The sequence below is a fragment of the Pogona vitticeps genome, chromosome 6, assembly GCF_051106095.1.
Source record: "Pogona vitticeps strain Pit_001003342236 chromosome 6, PviZW2.1, whole genome shotgun sequence".
NCBI lineage: Eukaryota > Metazoa > Chordata > Lepidosauria > Squamata > Agamidae > Pogona > Pogona vitticeps.
In genome coordinates, this window is record NC_135788.1 from 46738095 (window position 1) to 46758639 (window position 20545).

General features: G+C 40.4%; 1 protein-coding gene across 1 annotated transcript in view; it reads left to right on the plus strand.

The window, feature by feature from the left end:
• Window positions 1-1176: 1176 nt before the first annotated feature.
• The window catches only part of STT3B (STT3 oligosaccharyltransferase complex catalytic subunit B), a 69727-nt gene continuing 50358 nt past the window's right edge, over window positions 1177-20545 (plus strand). The window contains exons 1-4 of the mRNA XM_020799495.3: window positions 1177-1619; window positions 14769-14877; window positions 18770-19057; window positions 19658-19723. Of these exons, the coding sequence (XP_020655154.1) occupies window positions 1318-1619; window positions 14769-14877; window positions 18770-19057; window positions 19658-19723 (765 nt within the window). The 5' untranslated portion in view covers window positions 1177-1317. The remainder of the gene's footprint in view (window positions 1620-14768; window positions 14878-18769; window positions 19058-19657; window positions 19724-20545) is intronic.

The following is a 20545-nucleotide window of genomic DNA, read 5'->3' on the forward strand; positions in this document are numbered from 1 at the left end:
AGTTTACTTGCTTATACTGTATTAGCACCTTACCGCTACTTCAAGAAAATTGCGTAAAGACTTCCCTTTCTCCCTAGTAAATACTGTACGTGCCTTTGGGGACTTTTTAAGTTAAGCAAAGCAGCGTCTCCAGGACTTCAGAAAAGATTTCTAGGCTCTACGATCAATTCCCTCTATAAGCTCGCTTTATAATATGGGAAAAGGGGGTGGCAAGGAATCGTGGCTGGCGTGTCCTCCAAGCCTACCATGACAACTGGGGAGGGGGGGGGGAAGAGATAATTTGACAGACGCACCGCTTTTGGAAACTACAGGCCCCAGTGTGCAACGCGCCTCCTCGCCGCAGACCCCAAAGGTTCTCACGCTACAACTCCCTCCAGAGAGCACTGCAGCCCTCCCGTGCGAGAGCTGATCGCTTGAAGGGCCAACGCCACCGCTCTCCTCACGTGACGTTTTTAAAAAAAGAGCTCACCTCTTCAGTTTGTTACTGGAGAACGTCTTCACGAATCACAACCTTCCACTTAGCACAGGCTTCCATCATTGGCGGAGACTTCTAAAAACACCGCCTCTCTTTATCCGCGCCCTACAACTCTCGACCGTGATTGGCTACCGGTCTGCCCTTTTGAAGTACCTGTCGCTCTCTGACAGGTTAGCGGAGAGATCCTGACGAACGGGGCGGGGATGGGCGGGAAAAGCTTGGCTGTCGGCTCCACCCACTCACTGCCAATGTCAGTGGTTGTTCGGACGGCGAGCCGCAATTAAGCGTCTGCGCTCGTTTCGCAGGCGGCCTTCGTTTATGCGCCATCCAACGGTCGTGGGTGGTCACGCACCTTTATTCTTCTCTCTCCTGCCTCTGTAGTTTAATACCCTTCTGGGGCAGTACATTCTCACAAGGAAGCTCCTCTCACTCCCCTCAGCTCGCTCCGCCCCCTTTGGCTCCATCGTCCGGCGATTACTCTCCCAGCCACTCCCCTTTTTCCACCCCCGCCCCTCCCCACCCGTACATCTCGCGCGCGCGCTGCTCCGGTCTCGCGCCCGTTCTTCGCCTCGCGTTGCATTGGGATGTTGGCGGCGGCGGGAGCAGCGGGCGGCAGTTGGTGGGTGACTGGAAAGGCGGCGGCGGCGGCGGCGGCCGAGGCAGGGAGCGCGTGCCTCCATCGCCCGTGAAAGGGGACGCGGAAGGACGCCGCTACTTCAGCCCCCCCTTCGCCCCCGCCCCTTCCTCCTCGCAAAGCGCGCTGAGGGAGAGCGGGGCGGACTCTGCTCCTCCTCCTTCGCCGCGCGTTAGGCGGAGAGACAGCGAGGAGCCCGGGGAGCAACATGGCGGAACACTCAGCCCCCGACCAGAAGCACAAGCCCGGTGCCTCCGCCGCGTCGTCATCGTCGAACTCCGCCACCGGCTCCCAAGCGCTGGTCAACAGCAGAGGCTCCTCGGCGGCGGCGGCGACCAGTGCCGGGCCCCCGGCGGCCGGGGGCGGGCTGTCGGGGGGCCTGTCGCAACCGGCGGGCTGGCAGTCGCTGCTCTCCTTCACTATCCTCTTCCTGGCCTGGCTGGCCGGTTTCAGCTCCAGGCTCTTCGCCGTCATCCGCTTCGAGAGCATCATCCACGAGTTCGACCCCTGGTGAGAAAGAGTTCGGGTTGGCAGAGCCTGGAAGGTGGTGGTGGGGTTTACTCTATTCCCACCACCGCCACCCCGTCGGCTGAGACGGGACCCCCTCCCAGTGCCTGATCCTGAGGGAAAGAGAGGCGGGTCGGAGTGGTCGTTGAGGAATCTTGGGGGAGGGGGCCTTTAGAAGAGGAGAGGCGAGTACGTCGGAATGGGGTTAGGATGCAGAGTAGGGCGGAGGGAGCTGTGACGAGTGACGGGAGTGCCTGAGGTTTTCAGGGAAAACTGTGTGATTTGAAGAAACAAGTGTTTCAGAGGAAACAGGCGAGGCGAGCGTGAAAGCTGTCTGCAGTTGCCTTTGTGGGTGAAAGGTGTGAGGGCCAAGGAGCATTATTGCATGGAGGTTCATTTTACTCAAAGCTCCCTCCCCCCACCCCCGTGCCAGTGATATCTGAGATCAGTTCTTCTCCGGGGAGTTGGCCTCTTTTGACTTGGATGCTCTTTGATTATGGGTTGGGAGGCCCGAAATCCATTTTTGTTTCCTCCTTCAGCCAAACTTGGGCAGCGCCACTATCATCTCCGTTGCGGCATTGGCGACAGGCGTGCGTGTATGTGTTATGTATGAGTGAGAAAGAGGGAAATACTGTGCTGTAAGAGCGAAGGAGCGCCCTCGTGAAACATTTCAGCACTGAAAACGGCAGCCTTGCAGTAGGTTCTTGACGGGACGCAAGTGAAGAAGCTGGCAAGGGCCGGTGTGTATCGTCTAGGGATGGCTGGTGTCTTTCTCAGCTGCAAGAGCTGTAATCCCGATGTGGTGTCAGAGGGAGAATAGGGGAAGCCAGCCTAGCGGTCATGTAGAGTGGAGGGGAAAAGCGGAACAGTCCCAGTTGGAGGCTAGCATTTTGCTCTGCCTTCTTCCTACCGGGGTGTATTACTAACTGTGTTAAGTGAAATCTCATAGACCTATCTGCAAAATGCTATTTGGGGCATGAGAGGTAATTGGAAAGTTGCAAGACCAGCAGGTAATCCTGCTCTAGCTCTAACATAGCAGTTTGAAAAGAAAATGAGTGGTTCTGTACAATTTTTTTAGAAGACATCAGGGTTTTTCATTTTAATGATTTCTCATGGCAGTTTGAAAGCAAGTTAGAGATACAAGGTCCACTTATGGAGTGTCATATAGTATGGCTGTGTCTTAGCTGGAGAAAATGATTTGACTGCACATCAGGTCTCTGTCTAATTGGTCTTTCAGTAGACTGGTGAATTGTATGTTAGGTTGATCCACGCTGCATTGTTTGGTTTTAAATTGATAACTTACTGTGACTGGGCAGCAATTTGTTTTTGAATGTGCTGGCAGGTGTAACATTCAAAGGTTATTGCAAACTAGAAGCTTCCTGAACTTCTGGTTGTACTCTTTGAATATGCAACTAGAGAGAGTTCTGCTGATGTTTTCCTATGTGGGGAGACTTCCATGTCTGACTGTGGAATGGATAATATATTCTGATACCATGATTCTTCTAACCTGTCCGGTTACTCTGACAGGTTTGTAGTGTGGGTCATATTGAATTGATGCATCTCAGAAGGCTGAACACATGTTAAACTGTTGAAACATATTCAAACAGCTACTTCATGTTATATCAGTCTTCACATGTTGTTGTTGTGTAGTGGATATGTAAGAATGACCTGGATTCAAATCTCTGTTCAATCACAAAGCAAGATAATACTTGGCCAGTCATTTTGCACTCTTGCATGCACTTAACTGAACCTGATCTACTTAACAGGGTTCTTTTTAGGATGGGATATTGATATTGAACCCTAAAGTTCTAGTGAATGGAACAGAAATGTAATACATACAGTTTTCTGTGCTTAAGTTACACACCTGTGGTGTATTTAAACTAAAACTTTTAATGTTATGTGGTATACATAGGTCACAGGCTTGTGTATGGTTTTCTGTCCATCCCAAAACAGATGGACTTCACATTTTCCTCTTGGAAAAATGCCATAGTTATACAACAGGTGAAAGTAGAAAATACCATGTTAGGTCTCTAGAATCTCAGGGGGTAGGCTACATGAAGGGTCAGGTGGTTGTTAATCAATTCTGCTATTTTTTCAATGATCATAATAGCTGTCAGGGTGCAAGTCTGTGATGGGGAAGAAGGTTAAACCAGCTCTCAGTCATTACCCGTCCAAAATGTTTTGCCCTGTGGTGAGCAACATATATCTGCACAACCCATTCTGGAACAAATATAATCAACTTCAGATGGTGAAAATGGCATTTGGTTGTTTGCTTCCCAGAAAGTATTTTAGTACAGTATTGTACATTTTCTACTATGGATCCACTAGCAGATATTGGAAAAGACAGTTGAGGCAGAATATGCACAAGGGTAGAACTCCCATTCTACCAATTCATATTTTGGGTTTGTGGGTGCAAGCAGGACACATACTCTCTGAACTCCTTTTGTCACATTAACTGGTGCAAGCAGAATTTTGACAGTTGGGTAACCTAACATTCTACCTCTTAGAGAATTCTGCACATTCTTTTCCAGACTACGTCATTTTGTTTTTGTAGACCACTGTGCTGTTTTGCCGATAGAGTTACAATTTGAGGAATGATTATAATAAAGTATGTATTGGCACTGTCATATGTTGATGAATAGAAGAGTATGTAATTGCATTTAAAATATGTTTTTTCCCAGTTTACACAAACATGGGCATTTTAGCAAGATATTGAACTTGTCAACTTGAGTGCTTAAAAGTTTGCAAACAGCTCAATTTCTGTTTGATTTACTGTTTGGTGTATGGAAGCTAATGTAGTATGTAAGGGCAGATGAGAAATACAGCATATTCCTTAGGTTATAATGCAAAAATCATTTTTAAAAAGTAGATTGAGTTTCGAGCATGTTGAATGCTAGTCTTGATTAAAATCTGTAGCTCACAGATAGAAGACTATAAAATGTATTGGTGTGTCTAAAGATAAATTCCCTCAACAATAACTTCAGTTCAGTAGAGGAACAAAACATGTTCTTTCTGCTACATGTTTCGGTTATGGTAGCACTATTCAGGATTGGCCTGAACATATGACTGCCACAATGATAGCCAGGTGATTGGTCAGCACACTCTCAGAAGCTACCTGCCTTGTGATTTCATTTGCCAGCTGGTCCATCAAATCTCATTTGCTAAATGATGGTCTTTTCCATCATTCTTTACTAATTGCAAGTGAGTGGACACTCTTGTTGTTAAGAGATCATCAGTGTAATGACGAAATCAAATAATCTGTTGCCAAAACAGAACACTGATAAATCTTACTAAAAATTGAATAATTTCCACACCAAAAAATGTTATTATGAAGGGCACTCTGACCTGTTGCTTGTGTATTCCTTACATGTCAGACCATGCTAGTTAGTTACGACCTTACAAAGTCCTAAATGGCTTTGCACTGGTATAACAAGATTGGGAATGAGGCCCTATAGCCAGCACAGCTCCATCATCCTGCAATATTTGTAGCTCAGACAAACTGAAACACAGTTTATGATGAGAATAAAGCCATAAATTGATAAGAGTGTGTGCATGCTTGTTCCATGTTGCTTTGGTAAGCAAATGAAATGAAATATATGTTCAGGTGACCAGTCACCTGGTAATGAAATTCTTTTGCATTTGCTTTTGACAAATAGGGAAAAAACAAATACTGTACTGTATTGCTGAGCCAATTGAGGGTTCATGTTATGTTTTATCTAGGCACTTTAACACTGAAAGCATGCATTTCCCATTACTTTTTTGCAGCTCTTTACAAGAGTTTGTGAAGATCTTACAAATGTAGTGCAAGGAGGGATATTTTGTACCTCAGCCCAACAGTGTACTGTATAATGTATATTTGCGAAGGCTTTCACGACTGGGATCTAATGGTTGTTTTGGGTTATTCGGGCTCTTTGGCCGTGTTCTGAAGGTTGTTCTTCCTAACGTTTCGCCAGTCTCTGTGGCCAGCATCTTCAGAGGACAGCAAGCTGTGTATAATGTAGTTTAGAACTTGTAGTACAATGAGGTGTATGTTGGCCTCAGCATCACGATTCACATTTCATTATAATGCAACACTACCCTTCAGTGAAACTACTAGTTCAGTGTAGGAATGTGGTGAGTTGATCAGATCAACAACAAATATGTATTTCCCATTATACCAGTCTTTAAATGACACAGTTGCACAGCAGGAGCTGGTAATTTCATCCCATTCCTTTTGTGATTAAGATTGACTAGCATTCTGTAGTGAAAGATTCAAAATAGGTTGCTGCAACAGCATATTATTTCTAAAACAGATATGAAAAAATGGGGAGTCTGGAGTTTCAGCAGCCCAGGTTTTGCCTTAGGGATGTTTAAATGTGAAAATGGTGTATAGTACTTGAAAAATTAGGTGCATAACAAAGGAAAGAAAATATCTGCAACTTTATGAGAAAATGCAATGTATTAAATGTCCTTCTAAAATTGATCACAGTAACAGTTTTATCAAGGGATACAGTGTAGAGTCCAGTTCTCTTTGTATATAAGATCACAGGGAGTCATGAATGCAGATTTGTTTTGGTTAGTTTCTTGGGTTTCAGACAATTTGTGAAAATCAGTGAGTCAGTAAATGATGACGTCTTTCATTAGTTGAGATAGTCAGTGTGTGCTGTATTTATGTGGCCTTATAGCAGGGATCAGGGAACTTTTTTACCTTTTACCCCCCCCAAAAAAAATTATATATGCCGACATTACCCCCTTGATTCGAAAGGAAGGGAATCATACATTATTTCAATTAAAAATATTATTGAATCTACACAGGTTGTGTACCGAACTAGCAGGATGCACCAAATTTGATAAAGATGTGCACTATTTTTGCTGGAACACATTGCACTCCAGCCATGGTGTGGTATCGGGAGTAGTAAGGTGTCCAACGTGCCTAGCAAGTTGCATTAAATTTTTGCTAGCTCGCAGAGGATTTAATCATCATCAGTGGCTACCAGAGTGGTGCTAGCAATGACATGCTTGCTAGAGACAGCCAACGTAAAATTGGGGAGGGGGCTTTCCCTACCACTTTAATCATTCTATGTGTGGTGTGCAAAAAGGAACAAACCAGGTTAAAGGCCATGTCACCCACCCTGGTGCCACAGCCCAATTATCAAAGGACCAGTGTGCTTTTTTATAATTATCAATGGAAAACTCAGCAGTGGCCAGAGGACTGGAAAAGATCAGTCTACATCCCAGTCCCAAAGAAAGGCAGTGCCAAAGAATGCTCCAACTACCGAACAATTGCACTCATTTCACACGCTAGCAAGGTTATGCTCAAAATCCTACAAGTTGGGCTTCAGCAGTATGTGGACCAAGAACACCCACAAGTACAAGCTGGATTTTGAAGGGGCAGAGGAACTAGAGACCAAAAGTCTAACATGTGCTGGATTATAGAGAGAGCCTGAGAGTTCCATAAAAACATCTACTTCTGCTTCATTGACTATGCAAAAGCATCGGATAAAGTGAGGAGGAATTAAAGAACTTCTTGGAAGGAAAGCAATGATAAACCTAGACAGCACCTTAAAAAGCCACCCTTCCCCCCCCACCTTAATTCAAGGTTTCTCTTTTTCTTGCCTGTTCTTTTTCATAGTTTTGAGTCAGTCTTTCTCACACTCTCTCTCCCTCACACACACACATATCCACCCACCCACCATCCCTCCATTTTCTCCCTACCTCAATTTCCTCCTTCCATTTTCTACATATATTTAAATAAGCTTGATGAAGTCCTCGGTGTCTCACACCTTTCTTCCCTCCTTCCCTTGCTTGCTCCTTGATTCTTTCCCTCCTCCTGCTTCTTTGCAGTCATTTCCGGAGGAAGCAGTGATTCAGAAGCCCCTGATTGATTGATTGATTGCCTGGGGCTAATCCACAGCTGTAACCAATCAAGCAGGCTTATCTCCGATCTCTGAACAAATGGAGGATTTACAAGTGCCCTGCTGCAACCAAGGAAGTAACAGGGAGAGGTAGCTTACAGTTTGAGGTTTGGCTGGGGGAGGGGGGAGGGAGGGGGTAGCACTCTGCTCATTACCCCCAGGATTTTCACTTTTACCCCATTGGGGGTAATTTACCCATGTTCCCCGATCTATGCCTTATAGTCTGCTTTATCTAGATAAAATAAATAGGTCACTGAAAATAAGGAGTACTATCAAAATCAGAAATACATGAAGAAACAGTGCTGTTCCTGTATTTTGAGATTAATATTGCTCTGAAAAAGATCTTAAGAATTTTTTTGTTTTATTAAAAAGATATAATTTACCACATGAGAGGAACGTTAATGTGGATATGCATCAAAAGGTTTGCTAATTTTTCCTTTGAGCTCTTTGACAACCTCTAGATTGAATTAGTGAAGAGTTATTACATATCTAGCTTTATGACCTGTGCAGAATGAAGTTGTACATCCATGTATCTTTTTATTGCTTATAAAGTCCTAAGCAATGTGTTTCTATATTGTATGGAGTGCTGGCTATTTCTTTTTCTAAATGTTGTACAGAGCAGTGGTCCCGAACCTTGGGTCTCCAGATGTTCATGGACTACAACTCCCAGAAACCTTCACCATCACCTTTGCTGCTCAGGATTTCTGGGAGTTGAGGCCCAAGGTTGGAGACCACCGGTACAGAGGTTTTGAGAGAACTGGCCTTTTCTCAAGGCCTTCAGTGTAATTTTTAAAAATATAATTCTTGCTTGATTAAAATGGATTCTGTTCTTACATATATGAGTTCCTGATGAATATAAAAATTGGTGAAAGTCCCTTCTTCAGCCCACCCTTCAATATTTGTAGCATCTGTTTACTTCTGTTCATTTTCCTTTATATATCCTCTGACAAGGGCTTTCCAGTGTAATTTTCTGTAGGTACTTTGGGTGCTTCATTTCTTTTATTATTTTTATGATCAGGCTTGTACATTGATATGTAACAGTTATCCAACCTTGCCTTATCTGTGGGTCAATCTAGTAAAATGGAACTCTGTGATGTTGAATTGAGATTTTATATTTTACATGTACAGTATAGTCTCGTCATTTAAATTTACCCAGAGAAACTAAATATTCTGCTTCTGAATATTTCTCAGTACAGTGATCTGTTGTCTCTGCTGTGGTAAATGCAATTAACTGACTATATGAGGTCCTGGTAATCATTTACTTTAACATGGCATTTGAAAAATTTCAGGAAAGTTTTTGTTAAGTGTTACAGAAAACTTCTTAATGATTTACTTACTTACTATGCATCTCTTGTCCCAGATTTGGGACCCAATCATCATCATGTGCTGTCAAGTTAATTCTGACTTATGGTGACCCTTTTCAGGGTTTTCCAGATAGAGAGTACTCAGAGGTGGTTTACTGTTCCCTTCTTCTGGAGTTGACCTGGGGCAGTGCTACTTGCCCAAATCCACACAGGCTGGCTGTACTTGTAAGAGGCGCACTGGGGAATCAAAATCCCAACACTGGGCTCTGTAGCCAGATACTTAAACCACTAAGCTAACCCAGCCTTGGCACCCAAGGTGGCTTGCAAAACAGTTTAAATCAATAGAAATTTACAGTAAAATACTATAAATATTAAAATAGAAGTAAATTGATTATGCAATTAAAAGGCAATTAAAATTAGATTTTATATTGTGTTACTGTGTTTTTCTGGATTTTTGTGATTTTAAACAGTTCTATTGTTTAATCAAATGAGAATTGAATAGAAATATTTCTAATATAGCAGCAAACCAGAATTTTAGTGAATCTTGCCTTATCAATGAGCTATTGCTCTTACTCCAGTAAGAACATCTAACCTAAGCAGAAATTGAAAGCCTAGAATATTAACTAAGCTGGAACTCATAGGTTGTTGCTCTGACAAGCCAGGATTTGGAAAACAGGATTAATTTGTTTAGCTGTTCCTGCTAAACACCTGTGTGTGGTGAACCAGGATTCTCCATCATTTGCTGCAGCCAAACGTTATTGTTCAGTTATTTCAGACAGGCCTGTGAAACAACTTACAAGAATTAATTTGTCTTGATTTTCATGATTTACTGCCTTGTTTTATATTAATATAGCTGTTTTAATCAGTTCTCTAGATCAGTGGTTCTTAACCTTTGTTACTCAGATGCTTTTGAACTGCAACACCCAGAAACCTCAGTCAGGACAGCTGGTGGTGAAGGCTTCTGGGAGTTGCAGTCCAAAACTCCTGAGTAACCCAAGGTTAAGAACCAGTGCTCTAGATCACTTGCTCATTATATACCTCTTTCTTTTGTTGATTGCTATTAACAAACAGAATTTTGAACTTCCTAGTAGATTGGACTATTCTCTATATAAGCTACTGATCTTTTATCAGTAGTATATTCCAATTTTTTCAATTTATAATCATTTATGCTTGGGAAACTTCATTTTAAGTAAGGATGTTAAAACATGAAGTTTTTTCCAACTTAAGGTTAAATTGAATAAGGATAATTTACTCTGAAGTATAGGTGGATACTGAACTCTTTATTTGGATCACATTTTTTCTAACTTACACCTAGTGCAGTATAGTGGGTAGGGTGTCAGACTAGGGTTTCAGGAGACCTGGGTCTGAATTCTGTTCAGCCATGGAAACTCACTGAGGAGACGACTTGTAAAATCACTTCTTAAATATCTCACTTACCATGAAATCTGTATTTTTAAAATTGTTCTGACTTGACAGCATGTAACACATATTTCTAACTCATTAAATATACTTGTCTAGGTTTCTTTGCCTTCTGCTCATTTGGACTTCTTTCCATTCCTACCTATTTGAATTTCAGCTTCCAAATTCTCTCTGTGTGTCCCTCTCTTTTGGATGCTGAAACAAATGTACATATGGAACAACATATGTGTCATTCAGGTTTTCTGTTCTGAATGTGAGCTTGCTTCTTGCTTTTGTGTTTAAAGAGGTTTTTTGGTCCAATTGTGGGCAATTCAAACTTCAGACCCATTTATATGTATGCTGTTACCTTTCCATACTGGCTGTGTTTGGTGATAGACCATGGTTTCTTTTGGTGGCTCTGAACCTTCCAGTCTTCTCCAGATTGCATAATCTTCATCCTCTTTTGAGCTACAAGAAGGATTTCAGATACGTATTTCCTTTTGTGGCAACTTGTCAGAATGTCCAAAGCCAGATGTGATTAGTTCATAATGATGTGCTTGAAATAAGATAATTACACATCATGGTTTATGGGCGGCTTGTTTCAACAAGTCATGCTTAAAATTAACTGCAGTGCTTGGCTTATTCACATGTGTTATGGTTTCAAAATGGTTAAGTTCAGAGGAATAATCAAGCCAATATTAATGCATGAACGACAAAAGGCATATAACCTATCAATTGATTCTCTTTTTAAAATTACTTTCTTTATTTTGGGTATACTGACCACTACTTCATATAGTAAGTGAACTGGAGTAAAATAAAGGAAGAGGAATGTGATTACATCTCACATTGTGATGATGTGGAAATATTAAATTTAGTGGGCTTGCAAGCAGTTGTATTTTCTGGGACAAGTGAGTGAAAGTCTGATATCTCAGGATTCTTTTATGCTATAAATAATTACTGTGTAGTATAAGCAGTACCTTATTACTCCTTCAAGTTAAATGATACAACTATAAATTGAGTTGTGCGGCTCTCGGGGAAAAACAACAAAGTGTATATGTTTTATTACCCTTAAATAGTGTTGAGTTTTAAGAAATCACTGCTTTTCCCCTAAAGTGATAGGTTGCTTCTTGGGCTTAGTTGATACAATCTGACAGCATATTGCAAGTTTTTTCTAAGCCTTTATTACAGTTAGTTGTACTAAATTAGTATTGCCAGACTTAGAAATACTGGAAAACTTCATTCAGTAAAATCAAGGCAATCTCCTGTTTTCATAGTTGTATAAACAGCATCCTGATGTAGAATCATACAACCATAGAATAATAGAGTTGGAAGGGGCTTGTAAGGCCAGCAAGCCCAGTCCCCTGATCATTGCGGGAATCCAAATCAAATCAGATCTGACAGATGGTTATCCAATTTTCTTTTGAAAATCTCCTATATTAAGGCGTTCACCATTTCCTAAGGTAATTTGTTCCATTGTCATACTGCTCTAATACTTAAAGAGGCTTTTCCTGATATTCAGGCTAAATCTGGCTTCCTGTAGCTTGAACCCATTATTATGTGTCCTGCAATATGGGACCTTTTAGTTATTCGAAAAGTGCTATTATATCTCCCCTCAGGCTTCTTTTCTGAAGACTAAGTGTCCAGTGCTGTCAGTCTTTCCTCACAGGACTTGGTTTTCAGTCCCCTGATCATTCTTGTTGCCCTCCTCTGAACTTTTTCCAATTTGTTGGCATCTTTCTTAAAGACACAGTAGATGAGGCCTAGCCAGTGCTGAATAGAGGGGGACAAGTACCTAATGTGATTTGGAGACTATACATCTGGTGATGTATCCTAAAATTGCATTTGCCTTCTTTGCAGGCACATCGTACTGCTGGCTCATATTCAGCTTGTGATCTAGAACAATTCCAAGATCCTTTTCACTTGTATTACTGAGCCAAGTATCCCGCATTTTATAACTGTGCATTTGTTTCGCCTGCCCAGGTGTAGAACTGTGCACTTATTCCTGTTGAATTTCAATCTCATGTTTTCAGCCTATCAAGGTCTTTTTAAATTTTATTCATCTCCTCCAAAGTATTAGCTATTCCACCCAATTTTGTATAATTTGCAGATTTAATTATTATTCCCTGCACTCTCTCATCCAAGTCTTTAATAAAAATGTTGAAGAGTACCAGGGCCAAGACTGAGTTATGTGGCACCCTACTTTTTACTCCTTCCAGTTTGAGAAGGAACCATGGATAAGCACTCTTTATGAATCTGTAACCAATTGTGTATCCACCTAACAGTTGTTCTATCCAGCCCACATCTCTTTAGCTTTTTAATCAAAATATCATGGGGGCACTTTGTCAGAGGCTTTGCTAAAGTCAACATATATTACATTTACAGCATTCCTGCTATCTACCTTGGAGGTTACTTGATCAAAAAAATGAGATAAAATTAGTCTGGCAGGATTTGTTCTCAACAAATCCATGTTGGCTTCTAGTTATTACTGCATACGTAGTTTTTTAGGTGCTTGCAGAATGACTGCATTATAATCTGTTCCAGAATTTTTCCTGGGATTGATTCAGGCTGACTGATCTGTAGCTCCCTAGTTCATTCTTTTCACCCTTTTTCAAGATAGAAACAACATTAGCTTTCCTCAAATCATCTGGTATTTCAGCTGTTCTCCATGATTTCAAGGAAATAATAGAGAGTTGTTCTGCAATCTCTTTAGTCTACTTCCATATTCCTGGATGCAGTTCATCCAGTCCCAAGGATTTGAACTCATTTAAAGTAGTAAGGTAGTCCTTGACTATTTGTTTGTTTATCAGTCTCAACCTGCAATTCTATCCCTTCCCTTTGTACTTCACGTTTCTTGGAGGAGCATAGACTATGACAGGTCTGGACAGTGTTTTTGCCCCCACCTACATCAGATTAAAGCTTAGGAAAGAGGAAGAAAAACTATGCGAAAGAGGCAGTTGCTTTGAAAAACATCACTCCAGTGCATATAAAATAATCACAATGCTTGATTTAAATTGGGAGTTACCCAGTTGATACTGAAATTTGACAGCACAATTTTCAGTGATGTTTTTGGGGGCTGCCCAAATAACCTTGTTACTTGAAAATTCAGTGGCTGAAATCCTGTTTTCAGAGCTATACATGTGTATATTGAATTTGTCCAAGCAGTAGCCCTAATAGTGCCAAGACAGAATGCTATCCGTGAATGTGTTGTGCAGGGTGGATTTGATTTACATCACAATTTAAATAATGATTTAAATCACTTATCAGCAAGACTTGATATAATCATGATTTTTAAATGTAAAGACTCATTCTTGCTGTTATTTATAATCTTTAATATTTGGAACCAGAATAAGATTTCATATTTAGAATAATAACTTGTCAAAGTACTAAAATAGCTATATCAGAACTGATTTTCGTTTAATAGGTTAATCACATTTGGAGAACTACTTAAATTGTTTTATTTGACTAAAGCACTAACATATAGCATAAGTATTCTTGTATTTGCTTTAAAATCAATGTGTTCATAGTTTGTACATAGATTTGCAGAACAACAATGGATCTGTTCCTGAACTTTGTTCATTTTATAGCATTTTTACCATGAAAAAGTGCATGTTATCTCAGATTGGATAACTTGGATCAATTGAATTTACCAAAAATATAAATATTGCATGAAAATACAGCTTCATGCTAAATAACCTTTGAGCTATAATGCATTTTAAATAGAAAACTATATTTAGATAGATTTTTTCTCCAAAACCATTTTATTAAAATAAATGTGTTTTAAATAAGAAAATCTGATTTAAAATTTAGGTTTTTTTAAAAAAATCATGGATTTTAATCCACCCTGATGTTCTGCAACAGTTGTCCTGTGAATGATATGATCAGTTACACAGTAAAACTGCATCATGCAGACTGCCTGCATGTGACATCCTGCACAGTTCTGCAGGTATAGTTTTATGAGAACTTCAGTTGGATTTCAGCCAGTCTCTCATTTGGATAAAATACATAATCTGTAAAATGAAAGCTTGGTCCTTCCTGCAGTTATGTACATCAGTAAATTAGAATCACTGCAAAATTCTGATAAAGAGCCCAGATGGGAGCAGCATAATTGAGAGACTGCAACTTTTCTGTTTTTCCCTATAAAGAGAACTAAAACTGAGTATTGCTGCAAATTTGTATGGGGGGTGTAGGGAGGAATTTTATTCCATTGACTGTATAAATTGTTGAGAGGTCATCAGGTTCAAAGTACTAACTTTTTAAAATGTGAGTTTTTCCCCATACCGAAGTTGTTTAAGGTGGTTAACAAAGCTTTCACACCCACCATATTATTTGGGAGATGAAAATTTAAGGGCATTCAGTGAAATAATTAGTTTTAAGTTGAAAGTGTTTATGTTTGTGGCAATTCAGTCATAAGAATTAATATTTTAAAATAATTTTCTTTAAAATTTCATCCTTTTAATTTCCCAAATGGATCTCTGTTTGGCAGATGTCTTAGTCTTGTCTAAAATGAAGTAAATATTACTTAAAGGGCAAATTTATTAAACCATCTGTTTTTTCAGGTTTAATTACAGATCAACACATCATCTTGCATCACATGGATTTTATGAATTCTTAAACTGGTTTGATGAAAGAGCATGGTATCCACTAGGAAGAATAGTAGGTGGAACTGTAAGTATCAGAAAAAGTACTTCATTTTTAGATTTCTTAAAACATCTAAACACCATTAGTGTTTTATGTTTCCATTCTTTATTAATATTTAATTTGAAATTTGTAATCAGGAAGAATAAACATTGGTTCGATTCTCAGCTTTGTTCATTTAAATTTGAGATTTATTTGAATACAGTATATAACAAATATCTGAAAAATGAACTGACTTAAAAAGAAAATTGAATGCCATTTGAAACATCCTGTAATCTCAGATAGGAGTATCTATCAAACAAATTAAATTAATTAATACTTATATAAATGTGAGAGAAAACCGCCTGACACAATGTGAACAGTAAAATTATTTGAAATGTTGGAGATATTGAATATTACTGTGCAAAATGCTTTAAAGGACGGTGACATCATGCTTTCCATAAGTGAAACACTCCCTAGTCAGTGTGAAAACTGGATGGAAAAGCAGTAGACTTTCATGAAGCATGATGTTCAATGTTCCCTCTAATTGTCAGCCCCCTGGACAGAGCTCCATTCCCCACACGTGGGGTTCTTTTGGGACTGGAATGAAAGGGGCTGGAAACTATCACTGGGAGTGCACAGAGGAGGAGAAAAGCTGCATGAAGGAGGGCAGAGTCACGTAGCTTAGAGGGAACCTTGATGATGTTAATGGACTATATTGCTACACACAGCAAAATTGTTTACACTCAGACAGAGTATATGTAGCATGTATACCAATTTTGTATTTGCATGTAGGTTTTTTGTACTGTATCAGTAACTTATGGGAGAGTTCAGGTGTTGACAGATACACTGTGCAAACTAGAACATGTAGGCTTGTTCTGTTTCTAACACCATCCAGACAGGAAGAGTGTTGTGCCTCAGGTTGAGACAGAGCAGGACTACAGCATGTTTTCCCCAGTAGGCCCGGTCTACCCTGGGAAAGCCTGCAGGGGCGGGGGACCTCCAAGAGGCCTCCCATGGTGGTGGAGAAGCCATGGAAGGCATCCGGAGGCACGATCGGCGGCGAGGGGGACCTCCAGATGAATTCCAGGGCTTCTCCGCCACCATGGGAGGCATCTCGGAGGGCCCCCCTGCCGATTGTACCTCTGAAGCACGATCGGCAGTGGGGGGCAGACCTCTGGATGCCTTCCAGGGCTTCTCTGCCGCCATGGGAGGCATCTTGGAGGTCCCCCCCGCTGCCGACCGTGCCTCCAAAGCACTATCGGCGGCGGGGGGTACCTCCGAGATGCCTCCCATGGCAGCGGAGAAGCCCTGGAAGGCATCCGGAGGCACAATTGGCAGCCTACGGACTGGAAGGGGGAGGCAGGGAAAGCGCCAAATTTGAATTTGGTGCTTTCCCCGCCTCCCCCTTCCGGTCCATAGGTCAATTCTCTGGTCGCAAGTTGATGGCAAATTTTCTGGCCAGAGAAGTCCATACCTTGAAAAGTATGCGCGCCGAGCTGTGCATGTCGAGGGCCCACTGTAAGCAGACATTAGCTAACATATTTAAAATTGGAACTGATCAGTTGTCTTCCTCAACAAAACCTAATTCTTACTTGTTCAGTTGTTTCACTGCTGTTGGAATTGGCCAGTTGTAGCTAAATAGATTTTAACATGCAGGGAAAGAGGAAGCTACTTTACCATGACAGTAGTTCTTCAATTGTTTACTTGCGCATTTATACAGCCCACGCTTCCCTCCATATGCTGTTCTGCCTGGTTTTTATCACTGTTTACTTCATCATTGGACTGGTACAAAATGGAACTGAATGAGAACATAGGGGCATATGCATAGGGAGTAGGGTCAGGGCTCTTATGAAAATTCTAGTCTAGCTTTAGAAGTTTCCTTGAATGAAGCCCTGCCCAGACAAATAATCTAGGTCTGTAATTATAGTTACAGTAAGTGATCTTTCCCTGTAGAAATCCTGTTGATCAGTGGAAGTAATTCCATAGAGGCAAGTGAAATGATAGATGCTACTTATTAATAGCTAAACAGTGTCCAAAACCAGAAATCTCCTAAAACAGCAGATTTTGTACAGTTATAAAGCACAAGAGGTTTTGGATAGAGTTAAAGCCTCTGTACTCCCATAGTTGGAAAAAACAAAAAACAAAAACTCAGATCAAGGAATTGGCAATCCTGCAACTGTAGACAGTGAAGTTGCTTTCGCATTAATTTAATGTCCAAAGTGAGAGAAGAGTGCTTGCATACAATGTCTGTTTTAAGTATTCCTTTCATATAGGTGAATGATATAGGAGAATTATATAAGTTTTAAATATTCCTTTGATATGGGGGAATTATATATGTAGGGGAAGAGATGGTAAGTAGTGATGAATCTGGTGTCTCATTTCAGTCTTGCTTCTCTTTTAAAAAGAGCATGGGGCAGAAAATATTGTTCAGTACTAGAATGGTTAATTCTAGAACAGTAAACACCATTTTAAATAAGTGTATATTAGTTTAAATGTGTGATTAATATATGAAATTGACTATTAAAAAGCTTCTGCATAGCTCAAAAGCCTTTTTTCATTCAAAACAGATGTTCTTCATCATGATTTCCATGCATCGCATTTATGGGTCTGCACCTGCCCAGTGTCAGGGTCTCTTAGTTCTGGAGAAAATTTTAGTGGTAACCCCAACCTGGCTGCTACAGCATTTGTGTGAGGAAGCTTAGAGGGGATTATCCTTTATAATTATAAGATTGTAGAAGGTTATAATTGCTCTCATTACAATGTAGAAATCTGATGTCACCTGCCTCAAAGTCTTGATGTAGCCTCACAAGGAAGTTAACTTCTATAAATCTAAGAAATGTTGTTTGAGTAAATTACAAGCTGCAAGTCAATAAAATATATACAGTACTGTATTGTCCATAAAATGCTTAATGAAATCAGTCTATTCTTTTTTCTAAAATTCTGATTGTTCTGATTTGAACTGCTACATTGTAAAGTATAATGTTTGCTTTAGTAACAGTGTTCACCAGTACTGCATATATGGTAGTTTCAAATAATAGTTAGCCCCCTTGGCAGAGCCTTTTGTCATAGGAAGGGCCATATTTTTGGTATATTAAGCTACACTGTATTAGAATTATTCCTGCCTGTATAATCTTAAATTTGATGCTGCTGCTGTTTCAGCAAATGAATGCAGTAGATAAATGAGAACAGTTTCATTCTGGCAGTTATATTTAATCAGATTTTGTACCCCATAGACCTCTTTTGAGCTGAACAAATTTTACAGTCTAGCCGTGGTGATACATGCCTTAGTTGCATCCCATTTGGATTACTGCAATGCTCTTTATGTGGGGCTGTCTTTGAAGAGAGTTTGGAAACTTTAGCTGGCTGAGAATGCTGCAGCCAAACTGGTGCTAGTTATAGGGAGCATGTAATTTCCTTATTACAACAGCTTCACTAGCTGTTAGTCTGTTTTTGGGGCCATTCATAGTGCTGGTTTTTACTTATAAAGCTTGGGTCCAGGCTGTTTGAAAGATTGTATCACCTCATATAAACCTACTAAGTTTTTAAGGTGTTTTTGGGAGACCCTTCTCTGTGTTCAACTATTTTCCCAAGCTCATTTCGTGAAGACACAAGAGAGGACCTTCTCAGTAGCTGTCCTAGAACAGAATGCCCTGAGAAGCCAGGTTGATTCATTCTGTAGTTAGGCAAATACCTTCCTCTTCAGGCAGGCCTTTAAGCAGTGAATTGTCTTAGGGGTGCTGGCTTTTAACTTAAAGGTTTTCAAAATACTTGGAACTGTTTTCTACTTGGGTTTTTAATCTGTAGTTTGATTTTTATATTGGTTGCTGAAGTAACAGGATCTTCTTACCACAAGATATTTTGAGTCTTCAATAAAAATTGAAAAAGGACACATCTTTGGTGTACAGTGTACTGAATTGCTCCCCCCCCATCTCTCTCATAGGTATACCCAGGGTTGATGGTGACGGCTGGCCTTATACATTGGATTTTAAATATGCTTAACATAACTGTCCACATAAGAGATGTATGTGTGTTTCTAGCACCAGTTTTTAGCGGCCTTACATCAATATCTACTTTCCTGCTTACCAGAGAACTGTGGAACCAGGGAGCAGGACTTCTCGCTTCTTGTTTTATTGCTATAGTACCAGGTTACATATCACGATCAGTTGCAGGATCTTTTGACAATGAAGGGATAGCTATTTTTGCACTGCAGTTCACATACTACTTGTGGGTAAGTAACTACTGAAATTTAATGCATTTCATGTTCTGCTATTAATGCAATGAATTCTTTGACATTTTCCTTTAAATGTGTTTTGGATTTTATGTATACCCATATCTTTAGCTGGTTTGGGTCCTTTGGGGGAGAAAGGTGGGATAGAAATATTTTAAATAAATAGATGCGTCTTTCTGATTATCAGACAAAAGCAGTTTAACAACCAGTTAAAAGTGCTCACGTGTTGTTGTTTTTCCGGGGCTGTTGCCAGTTACTTCACCTATCAGTGTAAAAGGTTGCATTGCTGTATTGTGAAATGACTTGATTGAGAGATTTGGAAACCTTGGAACTTTCACATGTTATGTCCTCTTTGATTTGGCCTAATAATGATATAACGCTAGTGTGTATCTTGATTTTTGTTATGATCAGCAAGGTCACATTTGTCCTTTGCAGGCTTCTTGTAATTAATCTAAAAAGTAAAGTATGTCAGTGTATTCAGAGAACAACCAAAATCATTGTATAGTTGCAGTGTATGCTTTTATAACAGCACGCCTGTTAGATATGTGTATGTGTTTGATTTTTTCCTACTGCTAATGACATTCAAGTGACTTTTTTAAGGTGAAGTCTGTGAAAACTGGATCAGTCTTCTGGACCATATGCTGCTGCCTATCTTATTTCTACATGGTAAGTGAACCCCTTAATCTGTATATATTTTCAGTCACTTCTCGTTTACAGGCCAGTATCTTGCTGTATAACTCATTCTGTGGAACAGGAGTGGCATCACTGGTAAATTGCTCCTAATTAAAGTCTTCCTTTTAGAGTGTGAGTGATATATGTGCAATGATACAAAGTCACATGTATCCCAGAACTGGGAAATAAATTCTTCAGTGTCAGTCTGCCATTGATGTTATTCCTCTTGAATAGGCAGAGATGCACAGCAAGATACTAGCCCCCACCAACCTAATGGGGCTTTCAAGGTATGTGAGGTATTCAAGGAGTGGGTTACCTCTTACCACCTGAGTTACCAATGCCATGCAAGGATTTGAACCCAGGTTTTCTGAGTTTTTCTATCCACTATACAATGCTGGCTCTCACATACCCTGTGTCTGTAGAATGTTAATGTGTAATGGTCTCATTCTTAATTGGTACAATCCAAAAACCTTTATTAAAAGCATATTAAATACTGGAGCAAAACTCAAATAATACTTCACTTGCTTGAAAATGTTTGTGACCTGAGACTGCTTGGGTATGGTTGATTTCCAAAGATTGTCTAGTGTAAAGGTAGGAAGCTTCTTCATGGATTGCTGCCTTGTCGTGGCGAAGGGGCTTGAGTAACTCAGAGAAACTATGGGCTATGCCGTGCAGGGACACCCAAGACGGACAGGACATAGTGGAGAGTTCCGACTAAACGCAATCCACCTGGAGTAGGAAATGGCAAGCCACTCCAGTATCTTTGCCAAGAACGCCCCATGATCAGAAACAAAAGGCTAAAAGATATGATGCTGG